The sequence below is a fragment of the Oenanthe melanoleuca genome, chromosome 13, assembly GCF_029582105.1.
Source record: "Oenanthe melanoleuca isolate GR-GAL-2019-014 chromosome 13, OMel1.0, whole genome shotgun sequence".
NCBI lineage: Eukaryota > Metazoa > Chordata > Aves > Passeriformes > Muscicapidae > Oenanthe > Oenanthe melanoleuca.
In genome coordinates, this window is record NC_079347.1 from 4,516,953 (window position 1) to 4,531,464 (window position 14,512).

The window sequence follows — 14,512 nt, forward strand, 5'->3', positions numbered from 1 at the left end:
CTGCCTCCAAAAACTCTCCTGGGCCACATCACCTCAGGGGACGTGGCTGCTTGGCCAGGCAGGGGCTGGATTTTGGTGGATGCCAAGGATGTGGAGAAATGATGGTGCTGGAGGTGGCCCAGTGCTCTCTCATAGGAGGGGTGTGTGAAAAGTGGTTAAAAAACAAAAGGAAAAGGAGGAAAAAAAGGGAAAATAAACCCTGATGCAGCTGGAGTGGCAGCATGTGGAGGGACCAGCAGCCCAAGGAGGAGCTGGGCAGATCTTCTTGGCTCTTTGAACATCTCAGAGCTGCCTGGGGACGTGTCTACACCTCCCTCCTCTGCCACAAAGGGCAGAAGGAGTTTGGTGTGCAAATTCCTCATCTGCCTCCTGGGGATGTGCAGCTCCTCTCATTGTTCCCTCCTTCCACCCAGGATCTGTCGTCCTTGGGGCCACAAACCTGGGGAAAGATGGAAGCATCTGTCCTAAAGGGAAATAAATAAATCTTTAGCTGAGGGTGACTTTGCTGTGAAGAGGGGCCCTGCAGTTGTTTGAGTGCTGGGCAGACCCCAACATCCTCCCTGTCTCTGCAGCCCCCTGGGAAGCACAAGAGGGACCCCTCCGAGGCGAGCCAGCTGAGCTTTGATGGCGAGAAACCTCCAGACTCCTCCTTGCCCAAGGCTGTGAACGGCTCCCTGGGGACTGGCAAGGACACCACAGGTGGCCAGAGCCACAGAGAGACCTGCAGTGACAAACTGGAGAGCAAGCACTCCACAAAACCCACCCAGGACAAGCCAGACATCATCCTGCAGCCAGGACATTTGGGGAACTCAACGGAGGGGAACAAGGAGCTGGGCAGGGAGGAGAGGAAGAGCATGGAGGAGAGGAAGAGCATGGAGGAGAGGAAGAACATGGAGGAGAGGAATAACATGGAGGAGAAGAAGAGCATGGAGGAGAAGAAGAGCATGGAGGAGAAGAAGAGCATGGAGGAGAAAAAGAGCATGGAGGAGAGGAAGAGCATGGAGGAGAGGAAGAGCATGGTGGAGATGAAGAGCATGGAGGACAGGAAGAGCATGGTGGACAGGAAGAGCATAGTAGAACGACCAGAAAGTGTTCTCCTGGAGAATCTGAGTGAGGAGAAGCTGCCTAATGGAACCCTGGAGCCCCTGGGACCCTTCCCTGGCCACTCCAAGAGGGACTCAGATTCTGGCAGCACTTCAGCCTCTGAGAGCCTGGACCTGAGCATCTCCCTGTCTGCTGACCTGTCCCTCAACAGGGAGAGCGGCTCCATGTCCCTCAAGGTGAGGAGGAGGAGCCCTTCCCTAGGGAAAGCTCTCCAGGGTTTGTTTTCCAGGTTGTCTGTCCCAGCACAGCATTTCCAGCTGGGTTGAGCTGTGCCAGAGTGTCTTGGTTTGATTTGGGTTTGCCAATTTTAATAGATTCAGTTTCTTTTAGAGATAGGATTTAGGAGCAAAGACAAGGCAGGCTTAAAATTTAAAAGGGTATAAAGAAGGGATTTATTTATAACACAAAAAAAAATTGAGAAATTCAGAATAAGATTTCCAGGTCATTCCCTCTTCCCCCCCACCTATATTTCTTAACAGCAACATACAGAGAACACTTCAGTCAGTTTTCCACTTAAATAATCATTTCAGTTCACTCTAGAGGGAAAAGTTTCTGTTTTGGTGCAGCACATAGAAAAAGCTCCCCAGTAGAAACAGCCCTCCTCTTGCCCTGTGCTCCTCCTCTCAGACCCACCCCCAAGTAAAACCAGCACACAGGGGATGTGGCATGTCCTGTGGTGAGGGAGAAGCTCTTGGAGGAGCTGCTGTGTCCTTTTCTGTGCACTGAAATCCAGGGAAATCTGATGTCTTGTGTCCATTTTGTGTGAAACCACACTTGAGCCTCACTTGTCCTTGCTCAGGTGTAAAACCCCAAATGGGATTTCCTAAATTTATCCACAGCCCATCACTCTGCTGCTCTTCCCCAGAACATCTGGCCACAGGAAAACATTCATCTGGGCTTGTGCCTCTCAGTTTTCCCAGCCTGCCCTGCATGTCTCTGGTCTGTGTCAGCAGGGGCTGCACAAAGACCTCCCAGGCCTCTTGGCTTTTGCTAAACTTCCTGGAGGCTGGGAATGCTTGACCTGGAGCTGCCCAGGTCAGCAAGGCTTAGAGGAAGAGGCAAAATGACTGGAATGGTACTGGCTGAGCTCCAGGAGAAGCAATGCTGTGAGCTGAGGGGGCAGAGGGATGTGTTGCACAAGATCTTTGTCACGTTGCCTGCATGAGTGAGAACTTCCCAGCACACAAACCTGCCTAAAAACCTTTCCTGGCAAAACTTTCCCCTCCTCCTGCTGGGAGCTGGAGAGCCAGCATCCCCCAGAGGAGGGATCCTAATCCCTAATGGATCCTAATCCCTAGGGATCCTGCAGTCCCTAATGATGGGAAACGTGATGCTCCTGCACAGGAATTTCCTCCTCCTCACAACCTTTCCCAGGACACCTGGTCTCCTTGAGGAGCAGGAACATGATGCCACACGTAGATTTGCTCTCTGAGTTGGCCCTTTAGAAGGGAAAAGGAGTTTTTTTGGGGGTTTTTTTAGGGAGTAAGCAATGTGAGGTCATGGTGAGGAAGGGTCTGAGGGAGGTGGGTCAGGTTCCTTGCCTTGCCTTGCTTCTCGTCTCTTTCTCTTCTCTTTCCCTTCTCTCTCTTCCCTTCCCTTCCCTTCCCTTCCCTTCCCTTCCCTTCCCTTCCCTTCCCTTCCCTTCCCTTCCCTTCCCTTCCCTTCCCTTCCCTTCCCTTCCCTTCCCTTCCCTTCCCTTCCCTTCCCTTCCCTTCCCTTCCCTTCCCTTCCCTTCCCTTCCCTTCCCTTCCCTTCCCTTCCCTTCCCTTCCCTTCCCTTCCCTTCCCTTCTCTTTTTTCCCTTTCCTTTCCCACTGCTCCATGCTTCGGCAGCCAGGCTGGATCTCCAAATTCACTGACGGTTTTTGCTCGGTGTGGATCCATTGTGCACATTCCCCACGAGCAGCATCATTCCCGTTGCTCTGAGGGCTGCAGTCCCGCTGTGGCAGCCCTGGGGAGCTGCCTCACAATCCCCTCTCCCCTCCCCTGCCCCCAGGACTCCCAGGTGCACAAGAAGACCCTGAAGCGCACCCGCAAGTTCGTGGTGGACGGCGTGGAGGTGAGCGTCACCACCTCCAAGATCATCAGCGAGGACGAGAAGAAGGATGAGGAAATGAGGTTCCTCAGGCAAGTGGGGGCACTGGGATGGAGGGAGGGAGGGCAGGGATTTCCCCTCTGGCACCTGGAGTCCTCTTGTCCCCCTGGACAGGGGGAGGAGGGATTCAGCTCAAGGCTGTGGCTGGCTCTGTCCTCTGGGGATGTCTCAATGTGTCCCCAGGGCTGCAGGTGCCTGTGAAAATGTGGAAAGGAGCTCAGAAATCTTCTCAAGTTGTTCCTCTCCCTTTTGTTCTCGGATCTCCTCAAACTTCATTAACAGAAAGGAGTTGCAAACTCCTGGAGCATTATTTAACATTCATGGGTGCATCCTCCCTCCTTGATGACTCCTCTGCAGATCTCACAACTTTCAAACCTCCCTGCCTTATTCTCAGAAACAGGAGCTGCTGTTTCTAGCACTGAAATGAAAAGGCCCTTTAAATAATTAAAATACAAATTGTTTCATTTGATGCCCAATTCCAGGCTCCCTCGGGGATTCCCTGAGAGGATAATTTCTCCTAAACACTTTGTGTCCCTGCCTTATTCCTCAGCCTGAATATCTGATTTTGTAAAAGCTCATTAGCACAGCTCATTTACTGGTGAGCTGGATGCAAGGTCCTCAGAGGTGGGTCAGAATTTGGGAAAACTGCTCTTTTTGCCACCCAGCTGTGAATAAGAATGGACACAGAGCAGAGAGGCCAGGCCAGAGCAGCCCAGCTTGGGATTTGAGGACCAGGAGCACTAACCCAGCTGGCACAGGGGGAATTTGGGGTGTTTGTTTGAGAAGCTGGGCCTTACCTGTGGGAGCTGATGGTTTTCCAGCTGATGGTTCAGTTTAGGTTTGCCAATTTAAATTCAATTAAATTAATTTAATTTAATTTAAAAAAATTACTCAGTTTCTGGTGTGAGATAGGATTTAGGAGCAAAAACAAGGCAGGCTTAAAACTTTAAAGGATATAAAGAAAAACTTTATTAACAACACAGATAAATTCAGGATAAGATTTCCAGACTCCTCCCTCCCACCTCTCACACTTTAACAACCACATACAGAGACACTTCAGACAATCCTTCACTTGAATAATTGTTTCAGTTTACTGTAGGGAGAGGAGATTCTTCTTGTTTGGCTATAGGGATTTCTTCCCAGAGAAAAATAAAGTTCTCTTGTGTCTTCACTTTCATGAATTGCATCCACCTGGGAAAACCTGCAAATTGTGAAACCCTTCCCACCTTCACAGCCCTCCCAGAGCTGTTTGTGGGCCATGCCAAACTCAGGGGGTATTGCTTTTAGGGGTAAGCTGTTCAAAGGCAAAAGTTCTCACCATCTCTTTCTCCTCAAATTCCTCTGCTCATACTTCATTCTCAGGAACAGAGGGAGGCAAAGGAAAAACCATCAGCTGGAAAAAAGGAGCTTCCTGCAGTGTCCCAGAGCCTGGAGCACATCAGGGAGCTGGGAGTGGATCTGTGGGATGATGGAGGTGCAGCCCCACAGTGTCCCAGAGCCTGGAGCACATCAGGGACATGGGATGGGATCTCTGGGATGGTGGAGGTGCAGCCCCACAGTGTCCCAGAGCCTGGAGCACATCAGGGACATGGGATGGGATCTCTGGGGTGATGGAGATGCAGCCCCATGGTGTCCCAGAGCCTGGAGCACATCAGGGACATGGGATGGGATCTCTGGGATGGTGGAGGTGCAGCCCCACGGTGTCCCAGAGCCTGGAGCACATCAGGGACATGGGATGGGATCTCTGGGATGATGGGTGCAGCCCCCCCTCCCTGCTGCCAAGCCCTGCTCGTGGATGTGACCATCTCTGGCCAGCCTGACCCTGGTTTCTGCTCCCCTGCCCCTCCCTGCCCCTCTGCAGGCGCCAGGAGCTGCGGGAGCTGCGGCTGCTGCAGAAGGAGGAGCACAGGAACCAGGCCCAGCTGAACAGCAAGCACCAGCTGCAGCTGGAGCAGATGCTGCGGCGCTTCGAGCAGGAGATGATGGTAGGAGGGCAGGGAGAGCCCCTGGGAATCCCTGGGAATCCAGCTCCTCTGCAGCTGCCCCACGTGGGGATGCTCTGCAGGCTGCAACAATCCCAAATCCTTTGGGATTTGAAGCGTGGGTGGAGGATGGAGGTTCTGTGGGCATTGAGCTCCCTGCAGCTTGGGAAGCACTGGCTGCACAGGGAAAGGGTTGGTCTGGACTTTCTCTCTTTAATGATCTCTTCTATGTCTGTTCATGGCCACTGTGAGTTTATAGTGATGCTGTAATTCACAGAAAAAAACCAACAAACCAACCCTTTCAATGAAGCAGCAAGGCCTGAGTGCGACAGCAGGGAACCTGGCAAGGCTTTGAGTGTAAATTGAATAAACTGGGCTCACACACTTGCTCCCTTCTGTTGGAGTAAAATAATATTGTAGTTAATGACAGAATGGTTTGGGTTGGAAGGGACCTTAAAGTTCTTCTCCTTCCATGGCACTGTTGGAGCACAGAGCTTCAAACTTTGCGAGACATTGGTTGGAAATTTTCCCTCTCTGTAAAGAGATTCTATCCAAGCAGAAACAACCCTCTACCCCTTTTCTTTTCCTTTTTTTTTCCTCTTTTCACTTTTCTTTTTGAACTTTCGAGAGGCTGCAAAGCAGAGAATGGTTTGAGTTGGAAAGGACCTTAAAGGTCTTCTTCTTTCATGGCCTGTTGGAGCACAGAGCTTCAAACTTTGTGAGGTGTTGACTAGAAGTTTCCCTCCTCTGAAAAGAGGCTCAATCCAAGCAGGAACAATCCTTTTCCTTCTCTTTCTCTCTTTCTTTTTCTCTTTCTCTTTTAACTTCTCTTTCTCTTTTTACTTCCTTCTCTTCTCTCTTCTCTTCTCTTCTCTTCTCTTCTCTTCTCTTCTCTTCTCTTCTCTTCTCTTCTCTTCTCTTCTCTTCTCTTCTCTTCTCTTCTCTTCTCTTCTCTTCTCTTCTCTTCTCTTCTCTTCTCTTCTCTTCTCTTCTCTTCTCTTCTCTTCTCTTCTCTTCTCTTCTCTTCTCTTCTCTTCCCTTTCCCTTTCCCTTTCCCTTTCCCTTTCCCTTTCCCTTTCCCTTTCCCTTTCCCTTTCCCTTTCCCTCTCTTTCCCCTTCCCCTCTAAGCTCCGTGCAGGCAGCCGAGCGATGCTGAGCCGTTTGCCGTTGCAGGCCAAGAAGAAGTTCTACGAGGCGGAGCTGGAGAGCCTGGAGCGGGGTCAGAAGCAGCAGATCGAGCGGCTGGAGCAGGAGCACGCCCTGCGCCGGCGGCAGGAGGCCAAGCGCATCCAGCTGGAGCAGGAGCGCCAGCACGGCCGCTTCCTGGAGCAGCTCCGCCACATGAAGAGGGAGGTAAACGAGGGGCTGGCTGCAAGGGAGGGGTTCATCCCACAAAGAGGGGCTGGCTGCAAGGGAGGGGGTTCATCCCCCCGAGAGGGAGGTAAAAGAGGGGCTGGCTCCCAGGAAAGGGGTTCATCCCACCGAGAGGGAGGTAAAAGAGGGGCTGGCTGCAAGGGAGGGGTTCATCCCACCAAGAGGAGGTAAAAGAGGGGCTGCCTCCCAGGGAGGGGGTTAATCCCACAAAGAGGGGCTGGCTGCACGGGAGGGGTTCATCTCACCAAGAGGAGGTAAAAGAGGGGCTGGCTGCAAGGGAGGGGTTCATCCCACCAAGAGGGAGGTAAAAGAGGGGCTGGCTGCACGGGAGGGGTTCATCCCCCCAAGAGGGAGGTAAAAGAGGGGCTGCCTCCCAGGGAGGGGGTTAATCCCACAAAGAGGGGCTGGCTCCAAGGAAAGGGGTTCCTCTCACCAAGAGGGAGGTAAAAGAGGGGCTGGCTGCAAGGGAGGGGGTTAATCCCACAAAGAGGGGCTGGCTCCAAGGAAAGGGGTTCATCCCACCGAGAGGGAGGTAAAAGAGGGGCTGCCTCCCAGGAAAGGGGTTCATCTCACCAAGAGGGAGGTAAAAGTGGGGCTGGCTGCACGGGAGGGGTTCATCCCCCCAAGAGGGAGGTAAAAGTGGGGCTGGCTGCAAGGAAAGGGGTTCCTCTCACCAAGAGGGAGGTAAAAGAGGGGCTGGCTCCCAAGGGAGGGGGTTCAACCCACCAAGAGGGAGGTAAAAGAGGGGCTGCCTCCCAGGAAAGGGGTTCATCCCCCCAAGAGGGAGGTAAAAGAGGGGCTGGCTGCAAGGGAGGGGTTCATCCCACCAAGAGGGAGGTAAAAGAGGGGCTGCCTCCCAGGGAGGGGTTAATCCCACAAAGAGGGGCTGGCTCCAAGGAAAGGGGTTCATCCCACCGAGAGGGAGGTAAAAGTGGGGCTGGCTCCCAAAGGAGGGGGTTCATCCCACAAAGAGGGGCTGGCTGCAAGGGAGGGGGTTCATCCCCCCGAGAGGGAGGTAAAAGAGGGGCTGGCTGCAAGGGAGGGGGTTAATCCCACAAACAGGGGCTGGCTCCAAGGAAAGGGGTTCCTCTCACCAAGAGGGAGGTAAAAGAGGGGCTGCCTCCCAGGGAGGGGGTTCCTCTCACCTCTTCAGCCGGGGGAGTTTCGGGGTTTCTCGGCGGGAGAGCTCTGGGAGGAAAGAGGTTGGGGTTGTGTGCGGGAAGGCGAGATCTTGGGGGGGCTGCTTGGGTGGTTCCTGAGGTGGTTTGGGTCATTCCTGAGGTGGTTTGGGTTCCTGGGGTGTTTTGGGTGGTTCCTGAGGTGTTTTTTGGGCGATTCCTGAGGTAGTTTTTGGGCGATTCCTGAGGTGTTTTTTTTTTGGGCGATTCCTGAGGTGGTTTTTTTTGGGCGATTCCTGAAACCCTTTTGCTAATTCCTGAGGTGTTTTTTTTTGGGCGATTCCTGAGGTGGTTTTTTTTGGGCGATTCCTGAGGTGGTTTTTTTTGGGCGATTCCTGAGGTGGTTTTTTTTGGGCGATTCCTGAGGTGGTTTTTTTTGGGCGATTCCTGAACACCCTTTTGCTAATTCCTGAGGTGTTTTTTTGGGTGATTCCTGAGGTGGTTTTTTTTGGGTGATTCCTGAGGTGGTTTTTTTGGGTGATTCCTGAGGTGGTTTTTTTTTTGGGTGATTCCTGAGGTGGTTTTTTTTTTGGGTGATTCCTGATGTGGTTTTTTTTTTGGGTGATTCCTGATGTGTTTTTTTTTTTGGGTGATTCCTGATGTGTTTTTTTTTTTTGGGTGATTCCTGAGGTGGTTTTTTTTGGGTGATTCCTGCGGTGTTTTTTTTGGGTGATTCCTGCGGTGTTTTTTTGGGTGATTCCTGCGGTGGTTTCTGGGGTTTTCTGAATTGTTTTCAGTGATTCCTGAGCACCCTTTTGATAATTCCTGAGGTGTTCTTTGGGTGATTCCTGAGCACCTTTTTGGTAATCCCTGAGGTTTTTATGGGTGATTCCTGATGTTCTTTTGGGTAATTCCTTACGTGTTCTGAGCGATTCCTAAGCTGTTCAGTGACTCGAGGTGGGGCTGTTCCTGTCCCTAAGTGACCTGCAGAGAAATTTAATTTCCTCCCCACAGGTCAAGAACGAGGTGGAGAAGCTGCCACGGCAACAGCGCAAAGGGAACCTGAAGACGAAGATGGACGACTTCACCCAGAAAAAACAAGCCATGGTGAGACCCAGGGATGATCCAAGACTGGGAAATGTGCAGTAGAATAAAGAATCCTTCCTGCTGGCTCTGAAACACCAACTCAGTTCTGAAACTTTGCGAGCTGCAGCAGGAGGAGGGCTCATCACGGTGGTTCTTTAACAGGAGCAGGAATTTTTGGCCAAGCAGAAGGAGGACCTGGAGCAGGCCATGAAGAACATCACTGCCCAGAACAAAAGGGAGATCTGTGACAAGGAGCGTGAGTGCCTCAACAAGAAGCAGCAGCTGATGAGAGGTGGGTGGCAAGGGCTGAGTTCTGTAACCATGGGTTTATCCAGCCCTGGCTCTTCCCACGCAGCAGATGCTGTGACAGAGTTGCAAGCTGGCAGGATGGGATGTGGAAAAAACCAGCCTTGCCAGGTCCTGTCTAAATGTTTAACAATAATAATACTTAGTGCTTTAATCTTCCAAGTGCTTTTACAAATATGAACCAATTAGGCTTCATAATTGCAAGAAATCAGGCTCCAATATGGTTTTGCAACCGATTTCTCTTGGAAAACAGGAGGTGAATGATCACCCCCAACATCTGCTGCAGAGTTTGTGTGCACAGAGCTCTCTGGAGCTTGGGATGCCTGGTGTGAGCAGGATAAGAGGCCAGGGTGGGTGATGTCCTGCTCCTTCTCCTCCCCACAGACAGGGAAGCTTGCATCTGGGATCTGGAAGAGCGGCAGCAGCAGGAGAAACACCAGCTCATCAAGCAGCAGCTGAAGGACCAGTATTTCCTCCAGAGGCACGAGCTGCTCAGGAAGCATGAGAAGGTGAAAGCTTTGCACTTTCCCACTCTGCTGTGGGTCAGAAAAGTGTCCCTGGGTGTTTCCCTTCCAGGCTGAAAGGGTGGAAATCACCAAGGGTGTGTGTGTTCAATCCCTATATGGGCCATTCACTTAAGAGTTAGACTCCATGATCCTTCCAACTCAGAATATTCTGGAATTCTATTAATTCTGTGGTTCTAAGGGTCATTATTAGTGAAAAAGGACCAGGATAAAGCTGGTGTCAAGGAGGCAATAAAGCCTCCTTGCTTGAGATGTGTGCTCCGTGTTGTGTGCAAGAAGTTGGGAATTTTGTGGGGAGGATTTACTGGAAATGTGCCACGCCCAGGAGTTGGCACGGTTGATTCCCAGAGCAATGTGTGACCCCCTGTCACTCCCACCCTCCTTCTCCATGTTCAATCCTTGCCATCCCCTCTGGTCCCTTCAGCACCCCCAGCCCCCGGGCTGCCCTGGGGGCTTTGGGGAGGCGTCCGTGCCGCTCAGAGCCCTTGTTCCTGCAGGAGAGGGAGCAGATGCAGCGCTACAACCAGCGCATGCTGGAGCAGCTGCGGGCGCGGCAGCAGCAGGAGCGGGCGCGGCTGCCCAAGATCCAGCGCAGCGAGGGCAAGACGCGCATGGCCATGTACAAGAAGAGCCTGCACATCCACTGCAGCGGCAGCGCCGCCGAGCACCGCGACAAGGTCAAACAGGTCAGCACCAGCACGGCTCTGGGGCACTCTCTTGGGTTTTTTTTTCGTTTTTTTTTTTTGTTTTTTTTTTGTTTTTTTTTTGTTTTTTTTTTTGTTTGTTTTTGTTTGTTTTTTTTTTTTTTTTTTTTTTGTTCTTCCCAGCCCCAGCGCTATGAAAATGCTGAAGGGTTTTTTTTTTGTGCTGGCAGCCAGGCACAAAATCAGACCCATGCCCAAGTTTCTCACTTTGTTACTTTATTAGAGAGGTTTTTACATCATGCTGGTGGCCCTGAGGATATTTTACAAAATATTAAAAAAAAATATTTAAAAAATATTTAAAAAAAAAACCCTTTTTATTCGAAGCCACATTTTTAAAAATCGTGTCCCTTCCCCTGCTGAAAAGCAAGCTGGGTTTTATCATGGTTCACAGCCCTCTGGCTCTGACAGTCCCTGGACTCAGCACTGGTGAGGCCACACCTCGAGTGCTGTGCCCAGTTCCAGTTTAGTTGAGACACTTGAGCATCCAGAAAAGGGCAGCAAGGCTGGTGAGGGGCTTGGAACACAAACCCTGCGAGGAACAACTGAGGGAGCTGGGGGTGTTTGTCCTGGAGAAAAGGAGACTCAGGGGTGACCTTATCACTCTCTACAGCTCCCTGAAAGGTGGCTGTGCTCAGGTGGGTTGGTCTCTTTCTCCAGGCAGCACTGACACAGCCTCAAGCTGCATTGAAGGAAAATTAGGCTGGATGTTAGGAAGAAGTTTTTCACAGAAAGAGTGATAAAGTACTGGAATTGTCTGCCCAGGGAGGTGCTGCAGTCACCATCCCTGGATGTGTTTAAAAAAGCCTGGATGTGGCACTGGGTGCCATGGTCTAGTTGAGGTATTAGGGATGGATTGGATTTGATGATTTTGAAGGTCTGTTCCAATCTGGTGAATTCTGTGAATTCTGTGGTTTGTGGCATCGTGTGTGGTTTTTGGTGCTGTCTCTATCCTGACTTGCATTGGGAAGCATCCTCAGGGCTTTTGCTCCTTTCCTGTGTACTGATGGAAGCTGGGCTGGTGTCTCAGTGCTGCCTACACCTCCTTTTCCCTGGCAGTTTGCTCTGCAGGAGGAGAAGAGGCAGAAGGCGGAGCGGCTGCAGCAGCAGCAGAAGCACGAGTCGCAGATGAAGGACATGCAGGCGCAGTGTGAGAGCAACACCAGCGAGCTCCAGCACCTCCAGGTACTCAGGGCTTGCTCTCCCAGAGCTGCCTGGGCAGGTGCAGCCTCTGCAGTGGCTGCAGAGAACTGCCAGCAGTTGATGTCCCCCTGCTCTTGCCTTGGGAGGTTTTGTTGCTGTGTCTGAACGTGCAGCTCAGAGCTCTGAATGTCCCTGCCCAAGGCAAATCCTGTTTAACCACTGGATGTACAATTCCAGCTGCTTCATGGCTGTTGTGCTTGGTTGATGTTTTTTTTAGAATGAGAAGTGTCACCTCCTGATTGAGCACGAAACCCAGAAGCTGAAGTCCCTGGATGAGAACCACAACCAGCACATGAAGGAGTGGCGAGACAAGCTGAGACCACGGAAGAAGGTGAGGGCTGCTGGCTGTGAGCAGGGTGTCCTGCTGGCTGCTGGAGGGGACAGTGCCCACAGCTCCAGAACAGCCTCAGACACAGCCCTTGTGTTGTTCTCTTTGCCTAAGGCCCTGGAGGACGAGCTGAACCAGAAGAAGCGTGAGCAGGAGATGTTCTTCAAGCTGAGCGAGGAGGCCGATGGACAGGTGCCAGTGTCCCCAACCAAGCACGCCAAGTTCATCCCCTTCAGCTCCTCAGAGAGCTTGTAACACCTGCCAGGCTGCTACTGGCCATTCCTCCTGGGCTGCAGGGGCCAACTTGGACTTGGAAGAGCCTCTCAGCAGCCCCTTGTCACCCTCCTGTCCTGTCCCCTGCGGGACCTCTGAGCTGAGGGGTGCTGCCTGAGCTTGGGGTGGCTTTCCCAGGAGCCCAGGCTGGGAACTGGGGCAGGACCCTCTCTGGATTGTACTTGCACTGTTGGCTGGGGCTCCCTGGGCGAGCCTGGTGCTCTCTGGGTTTGTCAGCTCGGGCTGGAGCAGCGAGCACTCCCAGCAGGAGCAGCAGCTCCTCAGGGCAGGGCTGTCACCTCCCTGTGCACCCTGTCCCAGCCCTTTGGGAGGTGTGGCTGCTCCTGTCCCAGCCCTTTGGAAGGACTGGCCTGGGGCACAGCAGCTTTGGCATTGTTTCAAACTCACCGTGGCCTTAGACTTATTCCTCTCCACTGTGGTGCTTTTTTGCCACAGAGAGACAGAGATTTGGGTTTTTTCTGTCCTGCTCCCCACACAGACTGTGCAGAAAGGGGCTGGATGTCCTCCCAGAGATGTTTCTGCTCTCCCTCTGCTGTGAGCCCTGGCACCTCAGCCCCTCTGGCACTGAGCTAGCACTGGTACCAGAGGCTGGCTTTGGGCTGGCTGCAGGGTTTGGGTCTGGGGGAGGCTGCAGGGACACAGTGAAGTGTCTGCCACTGTCATGTGCCCTTGGGATGAGTGGGGGTGAAGATCTATCATGATCTCACAAGTGTTTGAGGCTGGATTTGAAATCCTTTCTGTGAGGGGCCACGAGGCTCAGGCAGTGGGCAGTGGCTGCAGAGCATCCTTTGGGAGGGGCAGTGGAACGAGGCAGGAGGAGATGCACAGGGGGCTCTTTGCTCCCAGCTGCTCCTCGCCCACTCGTGTCTCACCTCCTCGTGGTGTGCCACAGCTTTTTGGGTGGCTCTGCTGGCTGGGAGGCGTGGGCAGAGCAGGTCCTCTGTCCTTTCTGTCCCTCCCCTTGGGTGGGACTGGAGCACAGAGCTGGGGAGGGCTCAGGGACCTCCCTGGCAGCACCTTCTTCTTTACACAACCCAAAGATGTAAGGCAGCACTTAACTAAGTTTTTCTCTGGAAAACATTGTTTGTTTTAGACCAGTTTCTTTAGCAAGAAAAAAATATTTCTGCTTAAAAAAAAACCAGAAAAAAAGCTGTTATTTTCAAGTCCCCTCTGTTGATTTACTGGCATTTCAGGGGAAGGTGGTATTGATGTGCCTCACTTCTAGGTACTGGGCTGAAGGAAGCAGCCCCCAGGTCTTTAACTCTGTCTGGGGAGTGCATTTCCTACCCTTTTAGAGCTCCTAATCCATATTTATAAGCTTCCTGCAAGCTAGCAAGATTCTGTCTCTTTGGGCCATTGCAGTTACCTCTGATTTCCCAGCAGTGATGTCTCTGTTAATCAGCACAGGAAGGGCTCCTGCCCCTCTCCAAAAGCAGATTGTGCCTTTCAGCCGTGCTGACACCAGCTGGGAGCTGATGGAAGGTAATCAATGCAAAGGGATGTTCCCAAAAGGGCCAAGGGGCAGATTGGAGCCCTGGAATCAGGCTGGGAATGTGTCACAGCAGCCCCAGTGGTTCTGGTTCTGCTGCTGGGGTCAGGCTGGGGCTGTGCTGTGCCACAGGAGTCAGAGCAGTGCCACTGTCACAGCACTGTCACCTCCCCCAGCCCGGGGGCACCACCCCTCCCTGCACATTCACAAACCATTCCTGGGGCTCCCAGAGCTGCTGCAGTGCCCTGTGGTAAATCAGTTATCCCTTCCTCAGCCCAGCTGCATTTGAGGCACCACAGCCCTGCTAACGAGGTAGGAATGGCTCTGCCCACTCATTTTTGTGTTCTGTGTTCTCTCCTGGGTGTGCCAGGCCCTGTACCTGTCCCTCACCTAGAAGGGGGGCACATCATCTGACTGTCATGTTTACAGCCTGGTTATCAATTTCCCTCCTTTCAAAACAGGAATTTTTTTTCTCTGTTCAGAAGGAACCACGATTAAACCCAGCTTGCTTTTCAGGGGGGGAAGGGACACGATTTTTAAAAATGTGGCTTCGAATAAAAAGGGTTTTTTTAATATTTTGTAAAATATCCTCAGTGGGGCCACCAGCATGATGCAAAAACCTCTCTAATAAAGTAACAAAGTGAGAAACCTGGGCATGGGTCTGATTTTGTGCCTGGCTGCCAGCTGTGACCTCAGCTTTGCTTCTGCTCTGGGTTTTACTGGCTTAGAAAAACTTCTGGCACTTGAACTTTGCCAGGCTGACCCTGCAGTTGTTTAGGAGTGAGCTGGAGCCTCTCCTGCTGCTCAGGGGCAGGGACATCTTTGGCACCCAGCTGAAAGTGGGGTGGAGCTGAGTCAAAAATCTGGCAATCTGGAAACAGCTGCATCTTCCCAAATTCCCTTCTCCCC

General features: G+C 52.2%; 1 protein-coding gene across 1 annotated transcript in view; it reads left to right on the top strand.

Moving 5' to 3' along the window:
- STK10 (serine/threonine kinase 10) overlaps nucleotides 1-14,251 on the top strand; it is a 44,127-nt gene extending 29,876 nt beyond the window's left edge. The window contains exons 9-19 of the mRNA XM_056502631.1: nucleotides 573-1,280; nucleotides 3,100-3,230; nucleotides 5,060-5,183; nucleotides 6,354-6,533; nucleotides 8,687-8,779; nucleotides 8,921-9,050; nucleotides 9,449-9,573; nucleotides 10,086-10,274; nucleotides 11,349-11,474; nucleotides 11,710-11,823; nucleotides 11,935-14,251. Coding sequence (XP_056358606.1) covers nucleotides 573-1,280; nucleotides 3,100-3,230; nucleotides 5,060-5,183; nucleotides 6,354-6,533; nucleotides 8,687-8,779; nucleotides 8,921-9,050; nucleotides 9,449-9,573; nucleotides 10,086-10,274; nucleotides 11,349-11,474; nucleotides 11,710-11,823; nucleotides 11,935-12,075 — 2,061 coding nt within the window. The 3' untranslated portion in view covers nucleotides 12,076-14,251. The remainder of the gene's footprint in view (nucleotides 1-572; nucleotides 1,281-3,099; nucleotides 3,231-5,059; nucleotides 5,184-6,353; nucleotides 6,534-8,686; nucleotides 8,780-8,920; nucleotides 9,051-9,448; nucleotides 9,574-10,085; nucleotides 10,275-11,348; nucleotides 11,475-11,709; nucleotides 11,824-11,934) is intronic.
- Nucleotides 14,252-14,512: the final 261 nt, after the last annotated feature.